General features: G+C 50.1%; 1 protein-coding gene across 1 annotated transcript in view; it reads right to left on the reverse strand.

Annotated features, from left to right (window-relative positions):
• Positions 1 to 4,475: 4,475 nt before the first annotated feature.
• Positions 4,476 to 27,512, reverse strand: part of PGPEP1L (pyroglutamyl-peptidase I like) — a 39,645-nt gene continuing 16,608 nt past the window's right edge. The window contains 4 exon segments of the mRNA XM_086708512.1: positions 4,476 to 5,288; positions 6,039 to 6,160; positions 6,163 to 6,267; positions 7,313 to 7,450. Coding sequence (XP_086564638.1) covers positions 5,087 to 5,288; positions 6,039 to 6,160; positions 6,163 to 6,267; positions 7,313 to 7,450 — 567 coding nt within the window. The 3' untranslated portion in view covers positions 4,476 to 5,086.

A 27,512-nucleotide genomic window follows, 5' to 3' on the forward strand; every position in this document is an offset into this window, starting at 1 on the left:
TTGTTATGCAAGAACATAATGATCACTCATCTGTACGTCCACGTTTGTGTGTGTCCACATCTTTCTGGTAAACATTGTTTTAATTAGTCACTCATTAGTGTTTTCAATAGGGCTCTTAAGTCCAGTAGATTACGGGTAGTCAGTTGACGAAGATCTGGTTTACAAGAACTAATTAAATGTTTCATTGCATTTTTGTAAGAACATAGAATAATTTTATAAAATGTTTGTAGTTTATAATTGCCGAAAATAATTTAAAGACACTTTTTTTCTCTGTGTGTGCAAATGTGTGTTTGTGATCCATTTTTTTAGGACACCTGTTTACTAGCTAGCTTTACAATATGCCAAAAAAAAAAAAAAAAAGTTTTTGTTTTTGTTTTTTTTCCCCCTGACCCAGGCCGTTGGTTCACCCTCTTTTCCCCCATGCTTTGTGCCCTAGTTTATAACAAAGGAATGATGATGATTTAAGAAGTAGTTCTGTATCTTCAGTATCTTGGTCTTCCAGAACCCTCTGGTTGGGAAGGGGATCATCTTTCACTGGTCATTTCCCTTTGGAGTGTAAGACTGAAGGAGCCTCATTGGCCAAGCACCCGGCAGAGGCGTCGCAGCCCAGCGGTGGCCCTGGCACTCCTGAGCGTCTGGTTTGGTTGGTCGGGCCGTCACCGTGGGCATGCAGTGCCTGGAGAGGGAAGGACCTGATGGCGCGGTGATCACAGCATGCAGACTTATCACGCTAATGATGATAACTCTGTGCGCACAGGCCGTTTGCTTACATGCCTCATATCGTGATTAGCGCTTTGTTCTAACAAGGAAGAGACCCTATTTCTTTTCTTTAAGGCAGAACACCGAAGATACATTTTTCCAGTCCAAAACAAGTCCTTTTGCATAAAAAGTACACACACACACACACAAATATGTGTTTAAGTCGGACTCCATTTCCTCTCGCTCCCAATGGATTATTGGCCATGTCTACACTACTCCACAAAATCTCCATCGTTAGAAACATCTGGATGTTTTGCACTACATGGGAGAAAGGTCCAGAAACAATTGGTTTTTTGTTTTCAACTGTTCATTCAGATGTTTGGCGTTGCATACACACACCCACAGGTGGAACAGGTGCTTGGCGAAAACACCTGTCTGCTTTCTAAGCCAGTGAGGTTGAGGTGAGAGGTTTGCCAGCGTGTCTACCTCTGGGGCAAAGAGAAAAAAGAATCAAACCAGAAGGCGCAATGGAATGGATGCATCGCAAATAATGCATTTTCTGAGTTTCCTTGTTTAAAAAAAGTTTTTTAAAAAAGTATAAAAAAAGGTAATAACATGGCCAATTTGTTACATAAAATGACTTTCTGTGTATAAATTATTCCTAAAAAAAAAATCCTCTGTTTATATAAAAAAAAATCAGTAGATGAAAAAAATTTCAAAATGTTTTTGTATATTCTGTTGTAAGAATTTATTCCTGTTACTGCGATATACTCTGGATTCTTTACATTATGAAAAAAAAAAAAGAAACTTTGTCTATTTTGAATGGCTGAAGCTAAGGCAACTTTAGTTTCTCTTACTCTGCTTTTTTCTAGTAGTTAAAGTACTACATGGTTTAAGTTAAATAAAAAGAATTCTGTATGCATTTTTGGTCTCTGATTTCGTTCCCCTCCCTTTCTGGAAGAGTCCCCACGCTTCTGAGGCAGGGGAGCTGAGCTACGTGTGGCATGTGTGTGTTCACACATGTCGCTTGGAGGTGTTCTGCGTGAAGGCTTTGCTTTATTTCTGACAGCTGAGTCTTTGCAGCATGCAAATTGCTGAAGACGGAAGCTCTTCTCCCTCCCTCTATTAAATCAGCTAGCAGAAAATTTGAATACATAAGATAGAGAAATCTGTACTTCGTTTTTGACTGATCCGTAGACTTTTCCTGTACCTTCCACTGACAAAAGTTAGGCCGAGCCAGGTTTGCCCTCGGGTGACTCTGGGACGAAGGACTCCAACTTCGCATTTCCCTGTCCTTGTTGGTACCTCGTGGCCAGCATACCTTGTCAGGAGGCATGTGAGACCCAAGCAGGCCCACACGGGGGTGTGGCCCCCTGGCGGTGTTCAAAATGTTACTTTCTAGCTGATGACCTTGGCCTGTCCTGGGGCCTCTACAATCTGGGCTTCCTCCCCCCCACCCCAGTGTGGGAAGGGGGGGAGGATGGCTATAGTAAGAAATGTGAATATATGTTCAAAGGCAACAAGCTGTAAGTGTTCTGGAATCAGACCAGAAATGCATAGGCACATCAGGCAAGCTGAGCATTTCACGAAACTTCGATCGTAAGAAACTACACTCCAGGAACAAGGTCAGACACCGTGTAAAGGGCAGGGTAGCAAGGTGCGGGCAGCAGAGGTCAAAGGCCACGGTTATTTCAGATCCGATGAGTCGCACAAATACTTGGACCTAAAAACAAAAGGCCTTTCTCAAAGAGAGGGCCCCAGGGTTTCTGCTCACCCCTGGCACTCGGGACCGTCAGTAGCCCGATGAGTACAGGCAGACGCACTTCCGAGGCACGGGCGGGGGTGTGGGCTGCCGTGGGGACACAGGACCCAGGCGCGGCGCTCCCACGATCCCCGGCCGATCAGGGTCGCGCTCCCAGCTTGTGGCGGCGCCTTCCGCGCCCGTCCTCAGCCGGAAGTGGCAGCAGCGTCTTCTCAGGGTGAAGGTGCTGCGTATTTACAAACGTTAGAGCCTCTCCCCACCGCGCCACTTCTTAAAGAGCACAGATCCCGCGGGTCTATTTCTGTACTTCCCCGGCGGGTCCAGCCACAAGCCCAGATTCTGCAAGGGGGGGGGGGGTGCTCACACATCCGTTCTCTCACCAGATATTCATGACTCTGCAAAGGAAGGACTTTACTCTTCTTCGGATGAGCAAACATACAGACGTGCCGGAGACCCGCCCCCCCCCCACTCCCCAGCTATTAAGTGACCAACCCAGGGTTCAACCTGTTTAAGCTGGGTCAGCTCTCGGACTCAGAACCGCCAGGTAACAGCCCCAAGTAAACAGGCCCCAGGATGTACCGACAGGGGGATGTGAGTGGGCCCTCTGGGATTCTCCCTGAGGAACATCAGAGGTCACACAGGGGGAGATGATGGGGACGGTCATCAAGAGGGAGCTCTGGGCCTCCCAACTGGCTGACATCTAAAAGTTTATAAAACATGCATTGCCTGGTGCCAAGCAGTCTGAAATGACCCTGAGACTGGGTCCCGAGGCCCCCTGCTTGCCAGGGCCTGAGACAGAAGCTACAGGGGGTGGAGGGTGGGCACGGGGCTCTGGGTAGCAGGTGTTTGCCTACAAATACAGAAGGCTCTCCACTTTAGCAACCAGTGCGGCCAGACCCACGCTTGTGCATGCTGGCTGTACCATCCTGCTTAGCTGCCTCTGATCTGCTACAATGTGACTCTGAACTGGTTTATGTCAAACAACCGAGTTTCATTTGCAAAAGGGGTCCTGTAAAGTCTGTTCCAAAGGCACAAGTGTGCTAGAGAGCTAATGATCAAACAAGAAGGCCCGCCCAGTTCCTCTGTTATTAAGCTGCAAATGCTTTTTCTTATGGTGAAGGAATCTAGATACTAAGTGAATAATGCTTTTTTTTTTTTAAGGTAATTAAATGAAAGTGATAGGGAGCACAACAAGGAACAAGAAATTTCCCAGACCTTAGCCACCTTCAACCCCTTCCTCCAAAAAAACAATGTATCTCGTTGGATATCTGCCCCTAGCAAACACAAGATAAAACCTTGCTTTGAGCAGCTTGGCACAAGACCCAGTGCCAAGTGTTTGCCCAAAGGCAACATGATAGCTGAGAAGGGGAGATTCTGCTTCTAAAAAGTAAGTATAACACCCATTGTGGCAGAGAAGCCAAACCTAGCTATTCTCCTTTAAGACCAGACACTAAAGGGGCGCCTGGGTGGCTCAGTCAGTTAAGCATCCGACTTTGGCTCAGGTCTTGATCTCACGGTGAGTTCAAGCCCTGCGTCAGGCTCTGTGCTGACAGCTCAGAGCTTGGAGCCTCCTTCGGATTCTGTGCCTCCCTATCTCTCTGCCCCCGCCCTGCTCACACTCTGTCTCTGGCTCTCAAAAAGTGAATAAACGTTAAAAAGAAAAAATTTAGGGGCGCCTGAGTGGCTCAGTTGGTTCGGCTCAGGTCATGATCTCGTGGTCTGTGAGTCTGAGCCCTGCGTTGGGCTCTGTGCTGACAGCTCGGAGCCTGGAGCCTGTTTCTGATTCTGTGTGTCCCTCTCTCTCTGCCCCTCCCCTGCTCATGCTCTCTCTCTCTGTCAAAAATAAATAAACATTTAAAAAAAAATTTAAGGGGTACCTGGGTGGCTCAGTAGGTTAAGCATCCGACTTCAGCTCAGGTCATGATCTCACAGTCCATGAGTTCGCGCCCCACATGGGGCTCTGTGCCGACAGTTCAGAGCCTAGAGCCTGCTTCAGATTCTGTGTCTCCCTCTCTCTGCCCCTCCTCTGTTCGTGCTCTCTCTCTCTCTCTCAAAAATAAATAAACATTAAAAGAAAAAAAAATTTCATGGCTAAAGGGTAAATTTTATCCTGTGCATGAAAACACAATTTTTTTTAAAGACATTAGAAAAAGAAAAACCAAACACTAGAGACCCAGTGGCTCAGAAGCTGCACCCAGCACCTGGAGGCATGAGCTGGGCGGCCAGGAACGGGGTACCCAGCGGCAGCTACACCTGTGTTTCCCCACGGCCAGCTGGTCACAGATCACCCCGTCACCCGCAGCTCTGCCAAACAGGTCTGCGGTTTTAGCAATCCGGGCAGGATCACACAGGCCCGCTGCACAGTCTTTTTAAGAGGGGAAAAAAAAATTACTAGGATTTCATTTTATTGTCACGAAAACCATAACTGAAGCTAGTTAATCCCTTGTGAAATGTCTGCCTTTCAGAGTGTTCTTCTTTCTTCTGACAATAAAATAACCCTTTGTGATTTCGTTGGGCTAATTTAGAGCTTTTTCCCTCTGTGTAAACTGTTTTACAAGCCATTTTTAAAAAGTCTCTCAAAGCACAGTTGAACTCTGCACACGGGATTGAAACATTTAATTTTCTCTAAAGGAGCAGTCCCCCCATCGGTTCCCCGGGGCTGGAATCACCGAGGTTGAGTTTTCTGCAAACCGGGCTTTGAGTTCGGGCTTTCTCATCTCCTCCAGCACGTCCTGGGAGCCAACAGGATAATGGAGGCACGCGGACGAGGGCCGTGCGCCCATTCCCATGATGCAAAGACAGGTAGCAGGTGTAATCACAGACGTATCTGCAACCACACAAAGTGCCACCATACTCCTGGCGCGGGCCTCTTACCCCAGGGCAACGTAAGCAAAAGGGCCTCCGCAGCACCCCCAAAGCCTGAGGGGGGTAGGCTGCCACCCAGGAAGACTTCTGTTTTGTTCTTCTGCCTCAGAAAGCGCACGTGGCTGGGAGTGAGCCGGGAAGAGACTGACTCTTGGTCTCACCGTCCCACGACCATCAAGTGGCCAGGCCCGGGAAGGGACCAGATTTTCAAAGCGACTAGTCCCAAACCCCTTTTCCCCTAGGAACCCCTCTCTTTCGTGTCTGCACTGAGTCACTTCTTCATTCATTCTCTTGTGGGCGGGGGGGGGGAGGGGGGGGGGACTATCCACTGCGGGTCAGAGTTCGCAGGAACAAGGTAAATCAACCTGTGTGTGGGGCTGAATCAGAATAGTTAACTCACAACTCGGGCCGCAAGAAATAAAAACAAAGCATCCACAGACTTTAGTGGCTCTCGAAACACGCCTTCCCATCTCTTCTCTAGCAAGGCACCAAAGGCCCGGATGGAGGGAGTGGGGGTTGGAACCGAGACCCGGGGGGGGGGGGTGGAGGTGGGGGGAGATGACCACGCGCTGGTCTGCACCGCGTGAGCAAGTGGCCGCTGCACGGCACAGGATGGCCTCCCGGTGGGGAAGGGGGACGACCCGGGAGGGGGGCTGGTCGTGCGGCCGCGCGTCCTCCCCACCCGCCCGGGGAACGACCCCGCCGCGCGCACCTGCCTGCATTGCGAGAGTAGACCACCTGCGCGCCCTCCACCGCCACCAGCTTGCTGAGTGCCCTCGTGCTGACCCCGGACGCGATCACTTCCGGGCCATCCGGAAGGCCCTCGCCGCGAGCGCGGGCCTGAAGCCCCGGATGTCGGCATCCCAGGAACCTCGGTTCTTGTCGCGCTGTTCCAGAACGATGGCCTTGGCGGAGGCGTCCAGCTCTACGTGCACGACAAGCTGCAGAAGCACAAGGGAGGGCCGAGAGCATAGGGAAACCGAGGCCTGCTCTGCCTTCCCGGATGTAGCTGAAGGGCCAAGCAGAGGGAGAACCAGCCCCGGGCCCAAAGCAGCTCCAACCCCACATCTGGCCGGCACAACCTCCGGGATTCCCCGCCGACCGCCCCTCATGGATGTGCTGGAATGAAAAACAGCCGGATAGAAACCCATGCGGCATTTCATTTAACTGCTTTTATATGTCCAAATATTCTGGCAGGAAAACGTATTCCCTTCTTTGCCCCCCGGCGGGTGGCTAAGGCTCGCACAGGAGAAGCTTCCCATTTCTGGAGAAGCTTCCGGCTCTTTTATGAAACCCTAATAAAGGAAATTAGTAACAATGCACTAAAATATTGGCAGGGTTTTTTGAGCTGATTATTTTTCCTCTTTGAAAAAATAGCTGCAGAGCATTTTATCCACACACCTGAGTCTTAACGGCTTGGTGCTGCACGTTGTGTTGATCTCATCATCGGAGCTTCCTGTTTTGTGGACGTTTGTACAGTTTTGTCCATTTTGGGGACAGTTTTTCATATGACTCTATTCGGATTTAAAAAAAAAAAAAAGGCTGGGCGTCATGAAGATGAGACCTCCCTCCGCCTCTCTTCTAGTCCCAGAAGGTCCTCGCCCCCGCCCCCCTCCCCCCTTCCCCCTTCCCCCTTCCCCCTCCCCCCTCCCCCCCCTTCACCTCACAGCCCACCTGCCCTGCCTGGGCATGGCCGGGACCCAATCCAAGGGCCCCTCTGTTAGGTGGAGACTGTCTTTGAGTCACAGCAAGGAATAAAGATTCCCTTTATTTTCCTCCTTCTCTCTCTCCAGAATATTCTTCCAAGACCTACTCTGTGTTTCAGCTTAAACTCTTGCAGACACACCCAGAGCCTTAGAAAATCGGCTAGGACCTCACTGGGGGGAGCGTGGGGGCGGAGTGCACCTCCACCAGCCACTCTAGAACCAGGGTGCCCGGGTTCACAGCTCCGGGGCCCCATCTCCTCATCATCCCAGCCCCACCGACTCCCCAGCCACCATTTCCCTGCGGTTGAAGGTCTTCCCAGATTCTGGTGACCCTCTGCGTCGCTTCCCTGTAATCTATAGGCAGCTGAAGAACCCGCAGCCCCACCTCCCTGCGACTGTTCGGGCCCAGCTTGGACAGCTCGCGCAGAAAGAAGCAGGTAGCCTCCCCTTCCTTGATGCAGGGCCGGGGAGAGTCCCTGAAAAGCTAACACTTGGGTCATTGATTCTATTCCCTGGGGCCTTTTTATTTTTTTTAAGTTTATCTTTTGAGAGAGAGGGAGAGAGCAGGGAGGGGCAGAGAGAGAGAGAGAGAGGGAGAGAGAGAGTCCTAAGCAGGCTCTGCACTGTCACCTCAGAGCCCTATGTGGAGCTGGAACTCATGAACCCTGAGATAGTGACCTGAGCCCAAATCAAGAGTCAGACGTTTAGCCGACTGCGCCCCCCAGGAGCCCCTCCAAGGGGCCTTCTGTGGGCCTGGACCCTGCCCTCGAAGAGCTCACCTGGTGGCAGGGGGCCCGCAGGGGAATCACAGTTCCTGCCCCTTAAGGCCCCAGGAGGCCTCGCCAGTCACGATGTGAGTACCCCAGAGGCGTATCTGACCCAGCCTGTGGGTTAGGAGCCCGTTCACGAAAGGGATGCAGGGAAGGTGTAGGGGGACAGATGAAGACAAGCCGGATGAAGGAGCTAGGGAAGGGTGTGCCGGGCAGAGGGAGCTTCGGGGGCACAGAGGAGCACGAGAGCCTGAGCCTTGGGGAAGCACGGGGCGACTTGGCGCAGGGCAGTGGGCGTGGGGCAGCGACAGCCTTCTCCCGTGTGTCCTGCACCAGGATACTTAGCGCCCCTGGACTCCGATCGGAGCGCTGCCTGCCTGCAGCACCCCCAGGCATTTTGACAAGTAAGCCACCACCACCAATGGTGTATCAGGGAAGGGTGGGAACAGAAGCTAGAAAAGTCTGTGGAAGCCAGACTGAGCGCTCAGCCAGAGGCTGGACTTGAAGCAAAAGGAAGCCATCAAGGGATCGTGCACAAAGCGCTAATGGGTCAGAGCTTCCCCCCTAAGAGGACGGAGGGAGAAGTGAGCCGGAGGGCATCATGACGTTGACTTGGGACCTGCTGACTTTGAAGGGGGAGAACTCGGTCCCTTGGTTCCGTGTGTCTGGAGCTCACAGAGAGGATTCTGGGAAGACAGTGGCCTGTCAGGGCTACAAAGGCATGGGTTTAGGCTAGATCCAGACAGAATGAGGGGTGGGGGGCAGGGAGAGGAAAGAAGGGCCGTGGGGAAGACCCAGGGTCAGGGAGCACTCTCCTCACAGGCAGGAGTCTGGAAGAAAGAACCAGGAGAGTGAAACCTCAGGCACGTGCAGTTCACTGTTAGTAGACGTTAAATCAGGAGCCTAAAGGCCAAGTCCTTTTCCTGCTCCGGGACCTGTGCTCATCACCAAGATGGTTTCGGATTAGCGCCTGTGTTTCTCCTGACTCCCTCCCCTGGCATTTCCCGACATCCAGGAGCATGCATCCTGGGATGGAAATGGCCGTCCGGGGGCCAGGCCTGCCCAAAGGTCACAGACGGGACATCCGGGGCCCTGCCCTGGGCTGCGGAGGAGACGGGCAGGAGTGATGTGCCCCGCTGGAGGGCTGCCTCCGCTGCGCTCGCTGAGGACGGCACTCCTGGCCAACTTTTGGTGTCTCAGGTCCGTCCCCGACCAGCTCAGCCTTCCTAAGGGGTTCTGTCCCGCCCACCGGACACCCACCCAGAAGCCCAGGTCCCTCGACCGGCTCAAGCTTGCTCTCTTCCAAAAGTGCCAAGATCACATCCCCATCTGGGGCCCGAAGGGAGAATTCATTCATTTGCCTGATTCTGGTGGTGGGAGGCGGGGAAGGAGGGCCGGGTCATGCGGGGCAGTGCCCGGAGGGCCATGGAAGAAGCAGGCCGGCATTCCAGGGGCCAGACAGACCGAGGGGTTCCAGCTCTTGTGTCACCGTCTGGGCCCCCGTCCTGTAGGGAAAGAGTGAGACGTGAGCACTGAGGTCGCACAGGGCCCCGGCCCCTCCGGATGCTCCCAGAGCAGGAAGCGGGGGCTGGGCGGCATCACTCCGGGGTCACCTTTGCCTTTGTCACGAGGGTGAGGAGGCCGTGGCTTGGCTCCCGGGCTGCTTCTCAGAACCCGGTCATCTGCGAAGAGCCGGTTTCTTCTACTCGGTGGGGCTCCCGTGGGGTCTGGCTCTGAGCAAAGGCTACGGAGGAGCCCCCAAACCAAATGAGGTTGCCTGGGACTCTGCCTTCAGGGCTGTCCCCCGCAAAGGCTGCTGTAGTTCAGTTGTCCGCAGAAACGTCGATTAATTACGCGTACTAAGCCTGAGAAGACACGGTTCCCTGAGGGACGGGGCATCCACCCTGAGCCGTGCAGGCCCTGTCAAGTCCAGCACCCACCCACCTCACAGAGGAAGGCTACTCTGCTTCCAGGCTGGCCCACACAAGCCCAGACCAAAGCGGGCCACAGCAGGAGCCCCCTCGTCCCCCACCACCACCTCAGCGTTTCCTCTCCACCCACCCCAAGCCAGCTGAGAGGAGAGGAGAGAGGAAAGACTCCAGACATTTTCTAGGTCTTCCGCTGCGGCCTGGGCCCCGGGACCGGCTTCGGGGAGCTTCCTCACGTGACCTTCCCGTGGCTGTCGTAACTAAGCACCACAACCTGGGTGGCTTGGAACCAAACTCGATCACCCGCACCTGCAGAAAAGAAGTCCAAAGTCAAGGTGTCGACAGGGCCATGCTCCCTCTGAGCCTCTAGGGGAAGGATCCCACCTGTTTCTTCCAGCTTCCAGAAGCCCCCGGGGCAGCCCTCGGCTTATGCGCTATGTCTCCGGTCTCCGCGTCATCTTCCCTCCGTGCACGTCTGTCTCCGAGTCCAGATCCCCCGTTTTATAAGGACGCTGAACCCATAACACTGTCTGAGACCGGGCTTTCCAGAAGGCTGATGGCATGGCTCTCGCCAAAGCAGAAAGCGCCGGGAGGCCAACCTGGAGCTCTCCTTGGAATTCACAGAGCTGGTGCGGGATGGAGGGCATTTGACGTTGCACTTGACATCTTTATGTTCTTTATTTATCTGAAAAACGATTCCCGGGGGATTAAAGCGCCCTGCTTCTGCTCATCCGGTGTTTCCTTTCCAGCTCCCAGCCGGATGCCCAAACGCACTTGACGACGGGCCGGCACTGGCACGCATCCCTGGATTCCAGCGGAACTCCTGGGCCAGGGCCGGGCTCCAGAACCAGCCCCGTGAAAACCGCAGCACAGGAAGCGCGGACATGTACTTCAGGTGGAAAAACCACAGGTGTCACAAGCTGCCTCACGTCAGCTCAGGTCACTTTTTGCCAGCAAGCAAATTAAGAGAAACTTCGAAGATGTGGAGATGCCAGAATTGCACATGAGGGATTCTGGACCATTATAAACTGGCACTTGTTCACGTATCGCCTTGGAATTATTCTCCAGGTCTCCCTGGGGTATTTTCTCTTTCTTTTTTTATAATTTTTTAAATGTTTGTTTATTTTTGAGAGAGAGAGAGGGAGACGCAGAATCCGAAGCAGGCTCCAAACTCTGAGCTGTCAGCACAGAGCCCGACTTGGGGCTCGAACTCACAAACCGCGAGATCGTGACCTGAGCCGAAGTCGGCCGCTTAACCGACTGAGCCACCCAGGCACCCCTGTATTTTCTCCTGCTAACTAGAATGTCACCCTTTTCCTCTTTCTCTCCACTGTTGTCCTGACAAGAGAAGAGCCTGCCGCTTGGGAGGTCTGCCCTGTCACCAGCGACTCTTCTAAGGTGCAGCCAGCCTCCCCGGCCAGGAGGTGACCACTGCCATCCACGCCGGGGCCGGAAGTCTTGAGGCTTTTGGGGCCCTTCGAGCCGGGGCTGGGGGAGACAACTAAAGCCAACAGACACGCCCTGCAGAGGACAGAGGACAGAGAGGGGAGGGACTCTTCCTCCAGAGCCTGCAGACCTCGCCTGGCCCCTGGCCCAGCTGCTTGGACAGCCCTGGAGGGACCACAGCCATCCTGAGGTCACCAGGACAGGGCGGGGATTGGGGGAGGGCTGTAGTAGTGTAGGAGGGTGCTATGGACTGAAATGTGTCCCCAGCAAAACTCATCTGCTGAAGCCCTAAGCCCTGATGCGATGGTATTTGCAGATGAGGCATCTGGGGGTGCTTAGGTTTAGACGAGGTCCGCAGGGTGGGGGCCCCAGGATGGGATTAGTGCCCTCGTAAGAAGAGGGAGAGAGGCCAGCGCCCTTCTTTCTCTGCCGTGTGAGGACACAGACAGAAAGTGGCTATCTGCAGGCCAGGTGGAGGGTTGTCACCAGAATCCGAATCTGCCAGCACCTTGATCTCAGACTTCCCAGTCCCCGGAACCAGGAGAAATAGACGTCGTTTAGACGCCCCGGGCTTTGAGACTGTGTCGTGACAGCTGGAGCGGACTGACACGGGGCTTCCGGTCAGCAACGAGATAAGGCCCGGGTGGGTCTCAGATTCATGCTAACTCGTCCACCCAGCTCATCGTGAGGTTTAAAGTGTCCCACACAGCCTAGGACTGCAGACAGGATCTGATCTGGGGTACTGAGGAAATTTTTCTAACTGGCAATCATGGAGAGAGTCTCCGGGCATCGTCTCATGTGGACAGTCAGCTCACTCTCTCATTCTCTCCCTCTCTCTCTCTCTCTCTCTCTCACACACACACACACACACACACACACACGCACTTGGTGTCCTGGGCCACCTACACAGTGCCCACGGCAGACATAGGCATTTTACAAAAACATAAGCCAAGCCAGTCTTCATTGCCAGCCTCAGCCTGGAATGAGGAGGGTCCAGAGCGGAATGGGGCCCATACACGAACGGACCCCCAATTACGGTGTCGCGGGGAAAGGCATGGGCTTTGGGGTCAGGAAGATGCTAGTTTGACGCCCGGCTCTGCCACCTTCCACTGGCTAAACTCGGCCATGTTATTTAGCCTCGGCGCACCTCAGTTTTCTCATCTATGAAACGGGGAGAATTTGCAGTCAGAGGAGTTTTCACAAATATTAAATGAGATGATTCACAAAAGGTGCCCAGCACTGTGCCTGGCACACGGTCAGGGCTTTATATGCTCGATCATTGCTCATAATTAATGCATATTAAATTGAGAAAGTCAGGCCAAGATTTATTGAAAGTGACATTTAGTAGAATCTGATGAGCCCGGGGCCTGTCAGAAGCAGCGAGTCGAACATTCTGCATAAAGCAGAAGGCAGGCCGGCTTTCTGCCGAGAAGGGATGGTTGTTTTAGCAAAGAGAATGTAGGTTCTGGGCAAACCTGGAGAGAGCCAGGGGTTTGTGTTTCCTGGACTGGCACGCTTTCTCAGCCAGAAGTGCAGAATGTTTTGTGCTCAACGAGGGGAGGGACGGAGCCCAGTCTAACCAGCCTTGCCAAAGTGGCATCCAGGGTGTTGAGCCAGCCAGAGGAATGACAAGGCTCGGCCGGGCGCTGGGTGCCCATGCGGGGCCCATAATGCCTCAAAAAAGCCTGACCGCCACAAGCTGCAAAGGTCCTGGGGTAGCCGGGAGCCCGCCTTCTGCCTCCTTCTCCCACTTCTTCCTGTCTCCCTGTCGCCTGAAATCTGGTCACCAGGAACACAAGGCATTTGAACAAAGGGAACTGATGGAAGGAAAAAAGACACCAGTTGCTGTCCGAATTTTTTTCAAATCCACCGAGACTGTGGCACCAACTGGTGTTGTAAAACAGTTGCTGTTTTTCCAAAATCCGATGCTCCCCTCTCAGATGAGAGTTCAGGGCTGGTACCAGCCAGCAAGAATGCGTTTCTTCATTCAGTCATTCATGCAAAACTCCCGAGAGCCCACAGTGCTGTCCTCTGCTCGGGGCTTGGCACGTCCTGGAGGGTCCGGTTCTTAGAGGAGACGCGGACTAGAAATGGGCAGTGATGACAGGATCCTGGCGGGAAGGGCTGGGTTGGGACCCCACCCCCCACCCCAGGCTGCAGAAGCCTGGGGGTAAGAGAGAAGGAGCCTAAACCCTGCTTTCTCCACTCCTAACTGCGTGCGTTTGGGCAAGGCATTAAAACCTGCGGAGCCTCTGTTTCCCTATTTGTAAAACACAGTAAAACGGGACCTCATTCATATGGGTTGCTGTAAAGGTTAAGCAAGGCTGTGCACGCGGGAGTTGCAGTCTGAGAGGGCTGCACGGAGGAGGGGGTTCTGACCAGGGCTTGGAGATGAGCAGGACAGTGCCAGGGAAAGCAAGAGGGAGGCTTGGAGATGTGTGCAGACGCTTCTGTCTCCCCTCCTCCCTTCCTCCCTCCCTTTTTCCCTTTACAACGATTTATTGACATAGGAAAATCCCTAAGAAGGAAGAAGTTTAAAAAAAAAAATCAGAATCTCGGACTATTTCCTGTAGCCATTTATGGAAATGGGAACACACAGAAATGGGTATCCCTGGAGGAAAGAAATAGGGTGATTCTTTTTATTTTATTGTTACTGTGGTATAGTTGACATATATCGGGGCAATTCTTATCTCTTTCTACACTCTAACATTTTTACAATGGACAATACTATTTTTCTGGTTCTACAAGCTTAAAAAAGTACTTTTCTGGGGCGCCTGCGTGGCTCAGTCAGTTAAGTGTCTCATTCCGGTTAAGTGTCCGACTTCGGCTCAGGTCATGATCCCAGAGTTTGTGGGTTCGAGCCCCATGTGGGGCTCTGTGCAGACAGCTCCGAGCCTGGAGCCTGCTTCGGATTCTGGGTCTCCCTCTCTCTGTGTCCCTCCCCCGCTTACACTCTGTCTCTGTCTCTGTCTCTGTCTCTGTCTCTGTCTCTCTGTCTCTCTCTCTCAAAAATAAACATTAAAAAAAAAGAGAAAAAACAACCTTTGCTAATCAGATTCACTGCTCCTGGAGAATGGTGGCTGTGGAGGGCGCTATGCCTGACACCTCACAACAACCCTCCTAAGGAAGGGCTGACAATGTCCCCATTTTACAGACAAGGAAACTGAGGCTCAGAAAGGATACGTTTAAAAGAGGGGAGGAGGGGCACCTGGGTGGCTCAGTGGGTTAAGTGTCTGACTCTTGATCTCAACTCAGGTCATGATCTCACAGTTCAGTGAGTTTGAGCCCCCCATAGGGCTCTGTGCTGATGGCACGGGACCTGATTGAGATTCTGTCGCTCCTTCTCTCTGCCTCTCCCCTGGTTGCGCGCTCTCTCTCTCTCTCTCTCTCTCTCTCAAAATAAATAAATAAAAGAGGGAAGGAATTCCAGGAAACAGCCACAAAGGAAATGTTACCAACAGTGGGGTCGAAGGGGGCCTGGGTGGCTCAGTCAGTTGAGCGTACGACTTCCACTCAGGTCATGATCCCACGGTTTGTGGGTTCGAGCCCCACATGGGGCTTTGTGCTGACAGCTCAGATTCTGTGTCTCCCTCTCTCTTTGCCCCTCCCCACGTGCGCTTTGTCTCTCTCTGTCTCTCAAAAAATAAACACGTAAAGAATTTTTAAAAACCGGTGGGGTCGAACTATTTAGGTAATGGGAAATCGTGAGTAATTTGGGAAATTGGGGTTCTGTTTTAAAAAAAATTTTTAAGGTTCATTTATTTTTGAGACAGAGCATGAACGGGGGAGGGTCAGAGAGAGAGGGAGACACAGAATCCGAAACAGGCTCCAGGCTCTGAGCTGTCAGCACAGAGCCCGACACGGGGCTTGAACTCACGGACCGCGAGATCATGACCTGAGCCGAAGTTGGACGCTTAACCGACTGAGCCACCCAGGCGCCCCAACTGGGATTCTGTTTAAAAGTCCCTCTCTTTTCCTTGGGGTGCACACACACACACACACACACACACACTATCATTAGCTGATGTCTTGATGTCTGAGGGCACAATGCACCTTTCAAACAGGCTTCATTGTTAAGTGGATAGAAATCTATATTTCAATGGTTTTCTTAATTCCTCCTCTTTTGGGGGAGCAATTTCTTACCAGATTGTCATTGTTTTTAGATAATTTTTTAAGTACATTTTGAGAGAGAGAGAATGAAAGAGCACGTGTGCAAGTGGAGGAGGGGCAGGGAGAGAGAGAGAGAGGGAGAGAGAGAGAATCCCAAGCAGGCTCCGCATTGGCAGTGCAGAGCCCAATGCAGGGCTCGATCCTACCGAACCACAAGACCTGAGTCAAAACCAAGAGTCAGATGCTTAACCAGCTGAGCCACTTGGCCGCCTCAGATTGTCATCGCTTTTGTATATAAACCCTGCCTGACAAAGAGCTTATTTGAGGGCTATGAGGAGTGTCGCTCAGATATTTTTGCGTGTTTGCTCAGGTTCGCATTATTCATGTTATCTTTTATCTGTGGGATTTTGCAGATCTTATCTGTGAGGATTCCTTGATCATAATTTAAAGGCTAGTTCCATGAAAACTGGATGATATAATCCTGAAACCCATTAAGTTGGCTGAAATACTTGTAATAGATTGAAGTGAGCCAGAGAGGGAGGGTCCCTCTATCACCCATGGCCTCCCTTGCCCCAAGACTGACACGTTTCTCTTTTGGCCTTTGGAAAAAAAAAAAGTTGTATTTTTCACATTGTGCACGGCATTGTGCAGAGTTACGATTCATTTCCCTGCGTACCTACGAAGCAAGGCCAGCATCAGTCTAGCTATGAAGCATTGGTCAAGGTTAATTTCTGTATTATTTTCATAGACCGAAAACACAGAAATGCACACCTGCTCAGGATGGCCACTATGGGGGGAAAACAAACCCAGGAAATAACAGGTGTGGGTGAGGATGTAGAAAAACTGCAACCCTCATGTGCTGTTGGTGGGAATGTAAAATGGTACAGCTGCCGTGGAAAACAGTCTGGAGGTTCCTCAATATATTAAAAATAGAATTACCGTATGATCCGGCAACCCTATTTCTGGGTATATATCCAAAATAATTGAAAGCAGGAATCCCAAAGAGGTATTTGCACACCCATGTTCATTGCAACATTATGCACCATAGTCAGAAGGTGGAGGCAACTCTAATGCCCATCCGTGGACAAATGAACACAAGGTGGCATCTACTCACAGTGAAATATTATTTGGCCTTAAGAAGGAAGGGAATTCTGGGGCACCTGGTTGGCTCAGTTGCTTAGCCCCTCCCCAGCTCATGTGCGCGCGCGCTCTCTCTCTCTCTCTCTCAAATAAATAAACATTGAAAAATAAAGATAAATTTAAAAAAATGAAAGAAGGAGGGAAATTCAGACACATGCTACAACCTGGATGAACCTTGAAGACATGAGGCTAAGTGAAACAAGCCGGTCACAAAAAGACAAACCTCGTGTATTTCCACTTATACGCGGGACCTAAAATAGTCGGACTTGTGGAAATAGAATATCAAATGGCGGTTACCAGGGCTAGGGGGCAGGGGGAAATGGGAAGTTGTTTTCAACGGGTGTTGGGTTTCAGCTTTGCAAGATGAAACATTCTTGGGCCCTATTGTATCACAATATGAATATACTTAACGCGATTCAACTGTATACTTAGACGTGGTTGAGATGGTAAATTTTATGTTTTTTTAATCATAATTAAAACAATTAACACAGAAATGGAAACTCTAATGTGTTTAATCCCCTATGCCCCAGTGGATCGCCTTGTAAACCCCTCCAGGGAAATGATTTTGGAGCCTCAAGTTGGTGCTGATGTAGAAAGTCTTGGCATGACCTGACCCTCCGTACCTGCACCTGTACCGTGTGGGGTTGCTGCGCCTCTGGGTAAGGGGCTGGACAGGGAACGTTGCCTCAGTAGGCCCGGGCTGCTGAAACGCTACATATTCCCAAGAAACTCCTGTGTTCAAGACCGGCCCTTGGCTGGCGGCTGGAGCAGCGCTTTGAGTCCTTGGGATGTTCTCCCTGATAAGGGTGGTTGTGTATGCCTGAGGCATCGGGTCACGTCCTCGTAGCTTGACTGGAGTTTCTGCTAACAGGGTGATTTGTTTCCGCTCCGGAGTCTGAGTAGCTGAGGTCGGCCAGGTGGGCATGCCTATGTGACCGACCGCCAATAAAAACCAAGGCTCACATGAGCTTCCCGGATGGACGGCACTCTACACTCAATGTCAGATGTCACTGCTGGGAGAGTAACACGTATCCCCGGAACTCCCCTGGGGCAGGATGCTTAGAAGCTTGCACCCCGTCTCTCCTCGTCTTTGCCCATTGCCTCTTTCCCTTCACTGATTTTCATCTCGATCCCCTCGCTGTAGTGAACTGTAACTGAGTCGAACAGCTCTTCGGAGTCCTGATCCAGGGGTTATTACGGAGCCTGAGGATGGTCTTGGGGACCACCTGACACAGAGCTTCTCAGTATCTCTTAGGTTCTGGCTCTTCCTTGGGAGTCGTTTCTCCTTTCTTGTTACCTCCTAGCTTTTTTGGTCCGAGCAGGACAGAAGATTTTTCTCTCTGTTTTCATTCATCTGTTTATGCAGTTTGTCAGTACTCTTTGAGCCCTTCCTTCCACCACCCATGGTGCTGCCTTGTTTGTACTGTGAGTGGGAAATGCCCACGGAGAGGAAATGTCCCCAGAACAAGTAGAGGGTGGGCAAGAGAGAGACGGTATGACCAGGGCCAAGGTGGAGGGCCTTGTACCTCGTGGGGGTTGAGAAGGAAGGTTTGGAACCTGTGGATATAGGTTCAGTTCCAGATCTGCCCCCTCAGGCACCAGCTCAGGCACTTGCCCTTAGGCTCTTAAGGAGCCTCAGATGCCTTATCTGTGAAATTGGGACCTTACCGGTACCCTGGCATTGGCTTTTCACAGTGTCTCCTGAAGGGGTGTTTGACACATGCAGGGTGTTTTTAGTGTTTTGGGGAAAGCTACTGGCAATGTCCCAGAGGTCAAGATGCAAAATATTCCTCGATGCACATTTTGACCCAACACTCTATATACCAGTGGTCTCGGAGTAATAATACTAACTCCACTTCCAACGGTATAATTACTGAAAAGTTTAAGATATTTTCCTTTTGATTTTTGTTTTTGTCCTTAAATTACTGGGTTTCAAAACCACTCTCTCCGTGCGATCGCGTCACTAACTGCATATACTTTTAGGCTTATTAACTCAATTTGCTTTTAATTTCCATGAATTGCTTCTTTAAAAAAAAATTTAGTTTTATTAGTATGCAAAATACTCTATGTTTTAACTGGTTCCGAAGTTAAATCCACAAAACAAGTCTGACTCAAAGAAACCTAGTCCCTTCCCTTTCCCTCCAGTGGAATCTGTGTTTTAATTTTAGGATTTATCCTTCAATTTTTTTTTATCATCATAAACAAATATGGAACATATATTCAGCCTCCCGTCCCCTTCTTATATATAGTGTCTCCATCTTTGTGCGTATGTCTTTTCTTATAATTTGCCAGTGCCTCTTCGGGAGAGCTTCCTAGGAATTTGCTGGAATATAGGATAGAAGCATATGTCACTTTGTTGTATATTGCCAAATTCCCCTCCCGTGGGATTGTACCATGCTGCTTTCCCACTAGCAAAGTATGACAATGCCCATCAGCCTCACAGCCTCACAGACCAGTTGTCAGACTTTTGGATTTTCGCCAATCTTGGTGTAGTTTTAATTTGCTTTTCTCTCATGAACAAGTTGGAACATAGCATCAGATGGATAAGAGCCACTTGTGCATCTTTCTCTGCAAAGTCTTTTCATGTCTATAGCCTTATTCACCATTTTTTTTTTCTATTCACAGAAGCTCTTTATATATTAGGGATATTGCATTTTCACTTCGAAGTTTCTCTGCTGCATTTGGCCCCTGATGACCGGAGAGGACTGAGTGGGGCAGAGAAAGGACGGGAGTCCCCCACATGCCCCGAGCTGGCCAGTAGAGACGGCCGCCAGACTTGGCTGAACGCATGTCCAATGGTTTTGTCCCGAGAATGACGCCGCACCCTCACCATCTGTCAACAGTGCCCTCCAGCTCCAGGGAGGCCCCCGTCCCCCCGTCCGGCAGCCTGGGCAGATTTAAGCTTTTGGGTGTCACCCCCAGGTCCGTGGAGGCCCCAGGTCTTATCCGCAGCCAGGAACCGAGGCGTAACCGGACCATCTACGTGATTCATAACGGCGAAGTCAAGGGTGTTTGGGAGGCCTGCTCAGGCTCAAAGGGCAACAGTTCCTGCTCCTGATGCCGGTGGGGCTGCTGTGAGGGCCAGAGTCGGAAGGGGGATACTTCTGTAGCCACACAGCCCTGGCAAGGAAGCCGTTTTTATAAAATAATCTGCTCTGAGTATCAATTTCCTCCCAGACTTTCTGAGTCGCTCACTTGAAACTTGGTCTCTGCAACAGAATGGAAATGCACTGTCATTCCACTCCACACACGTGACTTTTTTCCAACGAAAGACAGAGGGGAACAATTAACCCAAAGTAATCGTAATCTCATCCCAGAAGAACGTTCCTCCGGCAGGTCTGGTTTCTAAGCAGCTGCAGGCTCGTAGGCAAAGGAACTTGGGTCTGGAAAGTTGAGGTGCAAACAGGCCGCCTCCAATTTCCCCTCCGCCTTTCTTCCCGGGGCTCTGGGTACTGTGGTCCCACAGATGAGCGCCAGGTGCCCCTCCGCCTGGAACGGTTCTCAGAGCGGCTTCTGCTTCTCATTCAGGTCCTGGCTGAAACGTCACCTACTCTGAGAGGACTTCCTGGTCCACTTCTGCTAGAGGACTTCCCCGGGCCCCACCCACTGTGTCACCCTGGGCTAATTCTTGGTGGCCCTTAGCCCTCGCTGACATTGTCTTGCTTAGTTTTCACTTCTTTCCAGTCTGTTTCCCCACCGCAGGAGGCCAGCACCATAGGGACTGAGACTGAGGCTCTGGAAACGGGACCTCTTGCCAGATGTGTGCCAGATGTTGAGGAAACACGCAGGGAGTGACCAGCCTGTCTCTGAACTGTGTGTCTCCACAGATCCCCGATGCTGGGGTTCTTCACTGGGATTCCAGGATTATTCCCAACAAGACGCAATAATAAATCTGCCTACATAGACTTCCAGAATTTTATCAATGTTTCCAATCACCTAAATCTGAAGGTTTGAATGAAAAACCAGTGTCTTGTGGGCACACGCTGAAGAACAAACCAGGAGTCTTTGTCGCCCAAACGAGCAAGGACGGGGGGTGGGGGGATGCTTACATTGACTTTTATTTTCAGTAAGGGGTGCCTGCGTGGCTCAGTTGATTAAGCGTCTGACTCTTGGTTTCAGCTCAGGTCATGATCTCATGCTTTGTGAGTTCGAGCCCCGTGTCAGGCTCTGCACTGACAGCTGGGAGCCTGCTTGGGGTTCTCTCTCCCTCTCTCTCTCTCTGCCCTTTCCCGGCTTGCTCTCTCTATCTCTCAAAAAATAAATAAACATTACTTTCATTTTCAGTTTTTTTTCAAAGTTGAAGGTGGGGCATATTTTGGCCCGGGTAATCTGTTGGCCATGATGATAGTCAAGCCATAACACTTGAGATTGACAACTGTAAAAAGCTTAGAAACAATTTCCAAGCATACAGATGCAGTCTATTATTATCGGGATTATTTTCAGTTTCTAAAATGGGACCAGTCGAGAAACTCAAAGGAATTGAGTTAATGACACTTCTCCTCCACTCAACACCTTTGCTTTGATTTAAGTTTACTGGTTTAATAGAATGTATATTAACCATGCGACAGTAACCAGACTACCAAAGTCCTAACAGCCCAGTGTCGGGGTGTGTGTGAAGTGCCGTGTACTCCCATTTCCTGCTACTGGAAGGGGGATTTGGTATATCCCTTCTGAGGGGTAATATTATTTCCTGTGCTAGAATAGCCCCAGGACGGTCCCCGCTGTGGACTGAATGTTTGTGTCCCTCAAAATGCATATGTTGAAGCCCTAACCCCCAAGGTGATGGTATTTGGAGGTGGGGTCTTTGGGAGAAAATTAGGTTTTGATGAGGTTATGAGGGTAGGACCCCCATGATGGGATTAGTGGCCCTTATAAAAGGGCACGATGAGACCAGACCTCTCTGCATGCCTGAAAGAAAGTCTGCGTGAAGGGGGCTGGGGTGGCTCAGTTGGTTAAGCGTCCGACTCTTGGTCTTGGCTCAGGTCATGATCTCACGGTTGTGTGAGTTTGAGCCCACGTCGGGCTCTGTGGTGACAGTGTGGAGCCTGCTTGGGATTCTCTCTCTCCCTCTCTCTCTGCCCCTCCCCCACTTGCTCTTTGTCTCTCTCAAAATAAATAAATAAACTTAAACATTTTAAAAAGAAAATCTGGGGGCGCCTGGGTGGCTCAGTCGGTTAAGAGTTCAACTTCGGCTCAGGTCATGATCTCATGGTCTGTGAGTTCGAGCCCCGCGTCGGGCTCTGTGCTGACAGCTCGGAGCCTGGAGCCTGCTTCTGATTCTGTGTCTCCCTCTCTCTGACCCTCCCCCGTTCATGCTCTGTCTCTCTCTGTCTCAAAAATAAATAAACATTAAAAAAAAGAAAAAGAAAAGAAAATCTGCTTGAGGTCATCACCCGGAAGTGGGCCCTCATCAAGAACCCACTGTTGCTGTCACCCTGACCTTGGACTTCCCAGCCTCCAGAACTGTGAGGATGTTTGTTGAAGCCACCGGTCTATGGGATTCTGGTACAGTAGCCCCAGCTGATTAAGACAGATCCCAGTGAAGCGTACTTTCTAATATTCACACCCTCGTGTGTTCTCCTCCCACACTGAGTCTGAACTGGCTTGTGACTCATTTTAACCGACGGAACTCAGCCAGGTCAGGGGCCTACGCCTTTGGCATCTACTCACCCTGCTGGGGAGACCTCCCAGGGAGAGGACAAAGGCCTTGCTACCCTAGCACAGTGGAGCCTCCAGGACCCTGCCCCAGCCTCCATCTTCAAACAACCACATGAGAGACCCAAGCGAGATCAGCAGAACTGCCCTGCACAGCCGGGTTGTCCCCCAGCCCCCGGACAGATAATAAAATGGCAGCTGTTTGACACCACGAAATCTTGGGCTGGTTTGATTTGCAGAGGCAATACATGCCCGACACAGAGCATGACAATGAAGCTGGGGAGGGCACACACTATACTCTGTTTTTAGGTGGCAGATTACAATCTCTTTTCCTATGTGGTCTTTGGAAGTCTTGTGTAATTGCTCATTCGGAATTGGAAAAAAGAACAACACCTGTTAAAGGTAAGGTAAGTAAGGTATAGGTTTTTTGCTTCCTCGGGAATATGGCATTTCTTTAAGAACAATGATATTCCTCCAGCTATGTTAATATTGCTCCTAAAGTGTTCTAGGCCTGTGCTAGGTACTCATGACAAACTGCAGAGCAGGACAGACAAGAGAGAGGAAGGGCAGGTACTGAGAACAGTGTCACGGGGGAGGGGAAGTGGCCAAGTTCAGTAGCAAATGTGAGCAGAAATGTGGTGAAGTAGGCCAGACACAAACGGGCAGATACTGGATGGTTCCGTTTACATGCGGTAAGCTAGCCTAGCCAAATGCATAGAGAAGGTAGAATGGTGGTTACCAGGAGCTTGGGGGAGCAGGGAATGTGGAGTTATGGTTTAATGGGTACAGAGTTTCTGTTTGGGAAGATGGAAAATTCTAGAGATGGATGATGGTGATGGTTGCACAACGGTGTGAATGTACCAAATGCCATCAACCTGTACATTTCGAATGATTAAATGGCGAATCTATTATTGTGTATAGTTTGCCACAGTTTTAAAAAATGGATGGACCTCACCATCAGGCTGGGCTAAGCACGTGGTTTAACCTGGCAAGAAGTGCCATCAGAAGATTGAATTCCCCGTGACTTAGCTCGGCCTGACGCCTCCCTCTTTTAGACAGGGCTCATAATTACAGGGGGGTTTTAACAAAGCCGCCTCTTTTTCATATCTGAAAGTCTCCTGCGTTCTATGGCAAAGTCTAGAAGGCATCTTCTCAGAGGACAGCAAGAGTCTAAGAGGGAACAGTGTCTGAGCTTCTGGTTTGCTGGAGGTGTCTTGGAATTTGAGGGGTCCTAAAGGGGAGCAGTTACGGGTGGCAGTTATTCCCAGATAAAGGCCGTATTGCAAACCCAGGCCCATCGAAATGTGGCGGTTTCCCCGGAAACAGGGGAAGAGGCAGGCACAGGGGCGACTGCAGGCTTTTCCGGAGGCGGGGGTGAGAGGAAGGCGAACCATTTGGAAGAGGGTCTTGCTAAGGGAAGCTCATGGTTATAGATGATGTTTTATTTGGTCTATATGGGCCGAACCAAGACATTACAGGTTATTACCGTATTTGGTTGAATCCTCACAGCTGCCTTTCAAGCCAAGACAGGGGGACCCAGTGGCCCTGGGCCTCAGTCTTCCCACCTGTACAATGGGAACAATAACCATAAGGTATCCACCACAAAGATTATTAGGACCCCAGAGAGGTCAAGCAAAATGACAAAAAAAAAAAAAGAGAGAGAGAGGGAGAGAGGGAGAGAGAGAGAAATTCGTGACTGATGGCAGGACTTTGAGTGTGGAACAAAGGCTGGAAGCCAGATAGTGGTAAATAAACTTTAAAATTAATAAGAATCATTCTCTCTCTCTGTCTCTCTCTGTCTCTCTGTCTCTCTCTCTCTCTCTCTCTGTCTCTCTCTCACTCTCTTTTTTCCTTGATCATTCTGGCTAGAAGCTTATCAATTTTGTTGATTTTTCTCAAAGAACCAATTTTTGATTTCTTTACTTTTCATTATTAGGACTCTGTTCTCTGTTCCACTGATTTCTGCTTTGATCTGATTACTTCCTTTCTTCTCCTTAGTTCAGATTTCACTTGCTCTTCCTTTTTCCAGTTTCTTACAGTAGACATGAAGGTCACTGATTTGAGACCTTTCTTCTTTACTAGTATTGTTGTTCAGTGCCACAAATTTCCCCCTAAGTTCTGTATTAGCAGCATGCCACAAATTTTATGTTCTGTGTTAATATTCATTCATTTCCAAAGACTTTCTAACATCCCTTTTGATTTCTTCTTTGAGTCATGGCTTATTTACAAATGCATGTAGTTTCCAAATATTTGGGGATTTTCCAGGTAGTGCTCTGTTGTTGATTTCTCATTTAAATCCACTGCAGCCAGGGAACGTACTTTTCATGACTTGGATCCTTCTGAATTTCTTCCGACTTGTTTTATGGTTGAGGATATGGCCTATTTCGGTCAATGTTCTACAGGCACTTAAATGAGTGTGTGTTCTGGGGCACCTGGGTGGCTCCGTCGGTTAAGTGTCTGACTTTGGCTCAGGTCATGATCTCAAGGTACATGAGTTCGAGCCCCACATTGGGCTGTATGCTGACTGCATGGAGCCTGGTTTGGATTTTCTGTCTCCCTCTTTGTCCCTCCCCTGCTTGCACTCTCTCTCTCTCTCAAAAATAAAAAAAATAAACATTAAAAAAAGAGCGTGTATTCTGCTGATCTTGATGGAATGTTCTATAAATGCCAATTAGGTCAAGTTGGCTGACAGTTTATTCAAGAGTTATGTACGTGTGCTGAGTTTCTGTCTGTGTTCTCTCACTTATTGAGAGAAGGGTATTAAAATCTCTGACTACAGTTGTGGATTTTTCTTTATACTTCTATTAGTCTTTGCTTGTCATATTTTGGAAGTGCTGTCATTTGGGGCATCGATGTTTAAGGTTGTTATGTTTTCTTTATTAATCGACCTTGATTAACTGGCTGCTTAATACATAATTGCTAAAAGGCTCTCTGACTCCAGTTTGTGAGCTCTTAGAACACAGTTACCGAGACAGGTAATGGGCAGGAATTTTACAGGTGACAAAAAAGAGGATGACCCAGCAGCCTGAGGACTGACACCAGAAATGCATCTTGTGGCTCCCCAAACATTTCCCCACCCCTGGGGGGCCCAGTGCCTAAAATTTGACCACCATAGGTCATTTGGGGGTATTAGTTTCTGTCCGGATATTTTGGTAAATGCCTGCAAGAGAAGAAACACTGCCCCGGCACACCTTCCTGCCTGAGAGCAGGTGCAGTGTGTGCGTGAGCTCCGGGGCCGGGACGGGAGAGTCAGGAGCACCCCAGAGAGTTTCAACCCTTACTGAGGTGGGTCAGGGGTGCAGCATAATCCTCTATGATTGTAGGCGTCAATGCAGAGGCTGGGGACCTGACTAAGGGGGTCTCAAACTGACTCTCAGCCTGCAGGCCCACGGAGGCCTCCGTGGGTTTAGAATCCTGGGGGCACATCCCTAACATAATGCTGACATTTTTCAAGATTTGTAACGGGCTTCTAATGTGAGTGGATGTAAGGGTGGGGATGAGAAAAAGTAGGCCCAAGAACTTTTGGTTCGTTTTTCCCCAAATTCTGTCCCTCCCCAGAATGAAAAGGAGCTTCAGAGCCGACGTCATGCTGCCCTGAGTAACCTGCATGATTTCCAGGGTCATACTTGTCTCTGTACTGTTCCCTCGTGTTCGACTGTGTATGTTGCAGGATATATTTTCATCATATTTATGGCAGCACAAATACAGCCTTAATCCCCTCAACATTCTGGTCTGGACTCCACAAAGCAAGATAAACAGGCCAGAGTGCTTCCCATGCCGATAGACTGTGTAACCCAGAAAGGACATGGTGAATCTCATCAAATCTAAGCCTCCGAGACTGAACGCCAAGCATTATCGTATGAACCACCAAGAAAGCAAAATCTCTGCTCAATGATGGCAAATGCAATTGACTGTAAGAGTTGTCCAATTTTAGGACGCCAAAATGCTTTCATATTTTTTTAAGTTGGTTTTTGCATCAGTGAAACAGGACGGTCGAATGTGTAGGAGGACAGGAGAATGTGCTCAGACTTATACATAAAAGTAGTACAGTTATTTAAAAAGTGCCCACCTTGGGGCACCTGGGTGGCGCAGTCGGTTAAGCGTCCGACTTCAGCCAGGTCACGATCTCGTGGTCCGTGAGTTCGAGCCCCGCGTCGGGCTCTGGGCTGATGGCTCAGAGCCTGGAGCCTGTTTCAGATTCTGTGTCTCCCTCTCTCTCTGCCCCTCCCCAGTTCATGCTCTGTCTCTCTCTGTCCCAAAAATAAACGTTGAAAAAAAAAAAAAGTGCCCACCTTAGCTAAACCCAGTACAACCAAAGCACACTGCAGAAAAAGAAGTGTGGAATCATGTGTTTCTTTTGGAGGAGAGGGGCATTAGGGATCAGAAAATAGCAAAGGAGGTGAGAAAGGTTTCAAGAGAAGTTACACTTTTTTTTTTTTTGAGAGACAGAGCATGAGCAGGGGAGGGGCAGAAAGAGAGGGAGACAGAGGATCAGAGGTTGGTTCTGTGCTGACAGCAGGGAGCCCGATGTGGGGCTCAAACTCACGAACCAGGAGATCATGCCCTGAGAGAAGTCGGACGCTCACCAACTGAACCACCCAGGCGCCCAAGAAGATAGACTCTCAAAAAGAAACAAGCCATAATCCAAAATATAAAATAAAAATCCATGAGTCCATACCACTGTAAATAAATAAATAAGTAAACAAGGGAAAAAAAGGGCCAAATCTTGACTGCAGGTGCATTCCAAATAATTTATGCAGATACTCTGCCTTCACGGGGGCGTAACTCCCCACTCTTCCAGGGTGGGCTGGGCTTAGTGCTGTCCTTCCAAAGAGTATGATATGAAAAGGCAGGGGGCAGAGAGCAACTTTGCAGTGAGAAAGCTGACAAGCCAGGTCATCAAGGTCAACATCAATGGTAATCAGGCATATTGACAATACTTGCCCTTGAATGGATAGGAAGAGAACAGCACTTGACTTCTGTGCTCTTCCTCTCCCAAACCCATAATCCTAGGCGAATCATGAGAAAGACATTACACAGACCCTAACTGAAGGCAGAGTATAAAACACCAGGCTAAGCAGTACTCCTCAAAACCCTCAAAGCCATCAAAACAAGGTAAGGCTAGGAAACTGTAACAGCCAAGAAAAGCCTTAGGAGACCTGAGGACTGAGCATGATGTCCTATCCTGGATGGAATCTTGGGACAGAAAAAGGACCTCAGGTGAGATGTTAATAATAGGGGAAACCAGGTATGGGATATATGGAAACTGAACTATTTTCACAACTTTTCTGTACATATCCATGTGTTTGTAAATAAAATTTATACTTAAACAGACAGGAAAGAAGTCAGAGAGTCTGCTGTGCTTTGGCACTTTGAGGACTCTGCATTTGCTCGCGGGCGGGGGACCCACAGTAAGGCCCTGGGAGGTGCT

This window comes from Puma concolor, chromosome B3, assembly GCF_028749965.1.
Source record: "Puma concolor isolate L17-30 chromosome B3, mPumCon1.1.hap2, whole genome shotgun sequence".
Lineage (NCBI taxonomy): Eukaryota > Metazoa > Chordata > Mammalia > Carnivora > Felidae > Puma > Puma concolor.